The sequence below is a fragment of the Phyllostomus hastatus genome, unplaced genomic scaffold (genome assembly GCF_019186645.2).
Source record: "Phyllostomus hastatus isolate PE091 unplaced genomic scaffold, TTU_PhHast_1.1 phas_contig_40, whole genome shotgun sequence".
Taxonomy (NCBI): Eukaryota; Metazoa; Chordata; class Mammalia; order Chiroptera; family Phyllostomidae; genus Phyllostomus; species Phyllostomus hastatus.
The window spans coordinates 13,498,312-13,504,311 of NW_025333872.1; the positions used below are offsets into that span (position 1 = coordinate 13,498,312).

General features: G+C 44.8%; 1 protein-coding gene across 4 annotated transcripts in view; it reads left to right on the forward strand.

Annotated features, from left to right (window-relative positions):
- The window catches only part of TFAP2B (transcription factor AP-2 beta), a 29,123-nt gene extending 24,448 nt beyond the window's left edge, over positions 1–4,675 (forward strand). For 2 of the 4 annotated variants that reach the window (XM_045844156.1, XM_045844159.1), the window contains one exon: positions 102–2,343. In XM_045844156.1, coding sequence (XP_045700112.1) covers positions 102–402 — 301 coding nt within the window. In that variant the 3' untranslated portion in view covers positions 403–2,343. Of the gene's footprint in view, positions 1–101; positions 2,344–2,690 lie in introns of those variants that run through there. The other 2 variants (XM_045844155.1, XM_045844158.1) reach the window with 2 other exon arrangements.
- Positions 4,676–6,000: the final 1,325 nt, after the last annotated feature.

The following is a 6,000-nucleotide window of genomic DNA, read 5'->3' on the forward strand; positions in this document are numbered from 1 at the left end:
GCGAGCGCCTCTGGGCTTGTGTGAGCTTCCCCTTTCTAATGCCAATGACAAGGACACTAAGGGTGATTTTTTTTTCCTGTTCCTCTCCCACCCCTCTGCAGGCAACTTTGTAAAGAATTTACAGATCTGCTGGCTCAGGACCGGACGCCCATAGGCAACAGCAGGCCCAGCCCTATCCTGGAGCCCGGGATCCAGAGCTGCCTCACGCACTTCAGCCTCATCACGCACGGCTTCGGCGCCCCGGCCATTTGCGCCGCGCTCACGGCCCTGCAGAACTATCTCACCGAGGCGCTCAAAGGCATGGACAAGATGTTCTTGAACAACACCACCACTAACAGGCACACGTCTGGGGAAGGCCCAGGTAGTAAAACTGGCGACAAGGAGGAGAAACACAGGAAATGAAAAATGTTTAAAAGGAAAAAAAAATGTTTTAAATACAAAAGGAAAACAGAAAAAAATAATTTTAGCTTTAAAATATTGGATTGGCTTTGGAAGAATTATATTAGGTAGAATACACATACAATCAAAATTAAAACAAAAAAGCTAAGTAACTTAAAAACTGAGGCGCACAACGGAGCAACAGTATCGGTTCTCAGTGTCTATTTCAAGATACACTTGGAGACAACCGTCCGGATTGTCCACTACGGTTCTTTCGAGCTTAGTAATACTGATAATAAAAAAGAAAACCATGATTTTTTTCCCTTTGGAAAATAAACGTAAGACTAAACATGAGAAAACGCTAACTTATTGGAAGAAAATCGGAGAACTGTTGGTGTCAGTGCTTTGACAGCTCGTTGACTGAGACGCACGAACTTTTTAATTTTTAATATTTTTTTAGGATACTGTCTCGCAGTCCCTGCCCTTTCCCCTCACCTCACTCCTCTTCCAAGTACCCTTTTCTACGTTGCCTTCCCTTCCTCAAGCTGTCACGGGAATCTTCCGGGATGAACGCGAGTGTGGTTAGCCCTTTTGCGTTGTATTTCAGTCGCCTCGGTCCCGCCCCGCCCGCGTTTTAAACTCACCGGTGCCCAGCTTCCCCCCCACCCCACCCCCAGCCCGCCCGGCGGCAGTGCGCACACTTAGGGAGGGCGAGGGCGGGCGCGGCAGGAGGTCCGCGGAGATGCAGGCGGTGGCTGCAGCTTTGGGTGGCGCTGCCAGGCAGAGGCTTCCGCAGCTGAGGAGAATCCGGACCAATAAGTTGATTCAGACTCATCATCAGTTCCTTTCAGAAATGTTACTAGTTCCCAGCCTTGCCAGCATCGGCATACAGAGAATCTCGCATTTGTTATAATATTTGTGTCATCTACCCATTTTGAGTATAATAGTAAAAAAAAATATGAATACGTTGATTAGTATGTAATTCCTTCGGAGGGGTATGTACCATTTCAATTCTCTTCTGTTTTCCAAAGCTTTGCCCGCATGGTTTATGAGCTTCTTCAAAGAGGACTGGGGCTTCCTACACAAACTATAAGGTACAGAGAAAAAAAAAAATCTGATCCCTTTTTAATCAAAGCCTGTGTGTCAGCATTCTGCAGGTGCACTTCTTTAAAGAAGCTCAAAGGGAATAATTTAGAAGTGGCCAATAAGAGATTGAAGCAGCTTTGAGTCTAGTTGCTAACAGATACCTCAACACAAAGTTCTGGGGGACAGGGTGAGCTGCAAAATGAATTTTAGGGAAGAAAAATAAGGGTTCTTGGAGTTCAATATTTTAACAATATTACCTTGTCATTAAAATGGATTCTATTTCCTTGGGCTCTTTGGCGATTGCTGTTTTGGCGGGCAAATAAGCAGCTTTGGGAGTGGTCATGGGGAGAAGGGTGGTGCAAGCTTCCGTGTCTAAGCAAAAATTGCTTCCTTACAAGATGCTCTATGAATGAGGCATTTCACCCCACCCCCCGGCGTGCACTTGTTTTGGCATATAATGGTAAAATAATGCAAAGTGAAAGAAGATGTATTTCAGCTTTGAATTTACTGTCTGGATACACTGGGACTATTCCCAGTAAGTAAAGTTTCATGCATTTAATATTTCTCACTTCTGGCAGCCCTGCTCCTTTCTGGGGCTTCACCTGAGCCTTATCATGAAATAAGATCTGGAACCCATTGTCCCCCGCCCTCCCAAAAGCAGTGGGAAATCCCCAGGTGAGGGGGGGCGGGGGGAGCTAGGTCTCTAAATTTAGTATCCATACCCGCACCTCTTTATACAAAGTAGAAGTTAGGGCCTTTGCAACATCCCTTGAAGATAAAGACCCAGATATCTGTTCCACAGGGCTTACAGGAAAGACCCTCTTGGGACTTTCAGTTCTGCCACCCAGATGGGTCTTGGGCTTGGTGGGCGGGCAGGGGGAGGGTGGTGTGGAGGGTTTGGTTTAGGAACGTGTTGAGATCTTTGCGCTGACATTTTTATAAGGGAGGGAGTTAGTGAGCTGGTTTCAGGTCACCAGGAGGGCCAAAGCATAGGTTAGTGTCTCACTTCTGCCTATTTACCGCCAGCTCCTTTGGGAGGCTCAGCCCTAGAAGAGTTGCAGTACCAAGGTCGGGAACTAGACCTTATGGAGAATGTAGACACTCCATCTCTCCAGCTCAGAAGCCTGCGCCTTAGTCTGAGGGCCTGGCCGTTTGCATTAGATGTATTCTGATTGCGAAAGGCCAGGAGAAACCACACTGAAAACCATCATCTCCTTTCCTTGCAGGGCAACGCGCCCCACGCGTGTGACGTGCGAGGGACGCGATGGACGCGCCTTGCTCTTACTGTGCAGGTCCTGAGAGCGTGGGGGCCACTCGCGCCCAGTCGTGTTGAGGACATAGAATCAGCCGCTGCAGGGGCCACGGGCCGCGTGGGCCTTTGCTGCTCTCGGTCTGATCTTAAGGGCTAAGGCGACCGAGATAGCCCCATTCTCCAGTAGGTAATGGGGCGGCGCCCCAAGGGCTGCAGGCGGAGAGGGGTCTCAGCGCTGCCCAGGCCCTTTGCTACCAGCGGCCACCCCGGGGCGCCTGCTCCAGGAGGGCGAGTGCCCTAGAAATGTCGAGAGAACCAGAAGCTTCCCCCGGCTTTGCCAGGACGAAAACTCTCTCCATCCTCAGGCTCCTAAAGGCAGGTGATGGGATAGAAATGGTCTTACTTGGCTACGAAGACTTCCGTGGCCCTTCGCCATTCATTTGTGCGTCCCGCCACCCCATCCAGCGAAGTGGAGCTGAGTGCGGGTCTCCTCCGCCCCACCATGACCCCAGTGGTGGCAGCCCACTGGCTCCTCACCTTCCCTCACTTCTTTTATGTAACACCTCTGCCCCTGTTGTTTTCGTTAGCCAGGCCCTCTATGTTTATCTCACAATTGAGTTATTAAAAGATTTGGTTTTCTTGGGCCCATAAATCAATAAACAGGATTAACTCAAGAGTTGGCCTTTTAAATAAAGGGAAACATTTAAAGCAAGCCTTTTTGAGCTTCGTTTTCAAACCAAGCAGGTGAACTGCCACTCTCGCTCCACCCTCCATTTTTTAGACAATTTAGACAGCCCCGTGCCCTTCCCAAATGCCTGGTCTCAAACCAAAATGGCTCAAGATAGAAAGGAGTCAGGATGTGTGTCAGTGCTGCCCTCCCACATTCCACTTTGCAAGTTCCTCTGGAGGTTTTACAGGTCTTCTGACCATTCTGTGCCCACCACTGCCTCTTCCTACAGGAACTGTGAGTCTCACTGGGAGCTCCCCCTCCTCCCCCCCGCAAAAAAAGATGCTGCTGGGTGAGGATTCTATGTCAAAGAAATCTTGAACTTCTCCCGGAAACTGGGGAGGTACCCACCCCTGCCTTGCCCCAGTTATCTTGCATTTTCTCTCCTCCTGTCAGGTTCCACATCCTTAGCTTTCTCCACCCCCCACATGAAGAACCTAGGAGGCTTTTCAAACACCGGACTCTTATTTTCTTTGGCTGAGGAAAACACTTTCTCTCAAGCAATTATTTCATATCCTAAGAAAATTTTGGTCAAATGGAAATCCTGAAACCCTGAAGTTACCTACACACTGTTCCTCCAGTACAAAGCCTTACTTAAAAGGGCAACACATTCTGACTGAGAGTGTTTATAGAGCATTTGTCATCAAATCTGATATGCTGTATGCACGGTACATTATATGGAAAGGAAATAACTTAAACCATCCAATGTTGCCTCAAGAACCCAAATGGTGTTTTTCCCTCCTGGGCCAATGCCTGTTAAATTGTCAGGGGGAAAAAGACAGAAGAAAAATATAAAAATTCATTTGTTTTCTTTTAAAAGTAGACTGAAAACTATTCTTTAAATGCCAAAATTGACTCCTCTGTTGAGTTGGTCTCTAGTTCACTGACATTGTTTTGCCACACAATCAAGAAATATCAATCTATTGACTCTTCAGGAGAAGAGCTCTGGAAGGTATCCATGTTAAGTTTGTATATATTTATTTATGCTTAATTTAATGGGAATGTGTAAATATGGCGAGCAAGTAGTTTGGGATTATTTATCTGTGAATCTATACCTCTGTGAATGGGTGGTAAAAAAAAAACAAAACGCTTGACCCTAGATAGAATGCTATCTGAATTTTTCTGTTCTTTATAGACAAACTGTTAATGGTAATGGGTAGAAATTGGTTTATTGTCCAGTGTTGATCTGATTTACATAAATAAAAGATCATTGTGTTTTTGTTGCGTTTTCATCTTCAGTTTCTTGAATTTTGATATATGGATATTGTTTAATTCTACAAACAGAAAAAAAAAACAACTATAGCCAAGAAGTTTCTTCTTTTTGTTCCCCCTCATCAAAACATAGACAATGTTTTTGTTACATCATAAATACAATAAATTTTGCTTCTCAGAAGAATGGACACTTTTGTTTTCACTACATACTTTTAAAATTTTTTTTAAATCCCAAACTCTCCTATTTCTCACCAGATTCAAAATAAAAGCTCATGTTTATCACTCACTTTATTTTGCCCTTTTGAGAAATGAGGCATCAAATTTACTTTCCAGTAAGTAAATTTAGTTACATGTCCCAGTCACTAAAGGGCTCTGGATGCAAGCCAGAGATGATGCTCTCCTCCCTGCTGCTAGTAGCACAGTATTCTGGCACAGGGTTCCTTAAAGAAGATGGTTCAGGAGAGATGCTGCACTCCACACCTTGGATTCTGGAGGAGTCAACTGGCTCACTTCAGGTTTGAACCCAACCCTGACCTCACCAGCAGTGCAAGGCCTTCCATAAACAAATGAAGAAAAGCTCCCTTGACCCGGAAGAGGAAAAGCATAGCTGTCTTAGGAGGCTGGCTCTCATCTTAGGTTCAGAGGCTACTTAGAGAAGCCAGAGCTTTTCTCATTTGGGTTAATGGGCTGCAGTGATCAAACATCTCAATCTGTATTTCATCCCAAGGCTTGGGTGTCTTCCCTGAGGCTAGGAAAATAAAGTTGTCCAAGATGTTACACAGTTTGGACGAGTCATTCTTTCCTTTTGTAACTCAAGGTCATTATCTATAAAATGTGGGCCTCCTTAGGTCCTTTCCAACATCAACATTAGCTAGTTTATAAAAAGCAGAAACAGCATTATGTATATTCATTTGAGGATAATCAGCAAAATTAAATCTTGATAACCCCAGATTATGAGAGTATTTAACATATTGTTGATGCACAGTTATTTAATAATATGCTTTCTATATCAATTTTCTGTTTTTCAGGTAATCATTCCCAATTGGACTTCCCTGTTGGGAAATACAGAAAGGACAATGTAATTTGCTTTAAGTGAGATTTCCCATTTCATGGCTTCCTTATTAATTAAAAAAGGGGGTGCATATCATGGCTAGAACTACAAGTGATTGAATCAAAGAAAACTCCCCTCACCTCTCCCAAAAGGAAAGCAAGTAGAAAGGACAGAAAACGAAGGGAAGTGTAATTAAGAGGGTATGCAATCCATTTATCTAGAAAGAAAATAGGTATAAGTATTTGTCTCTGGTTCAACTGTATTACATTGAGTGTCCTTTTCATTTGCCCTTTG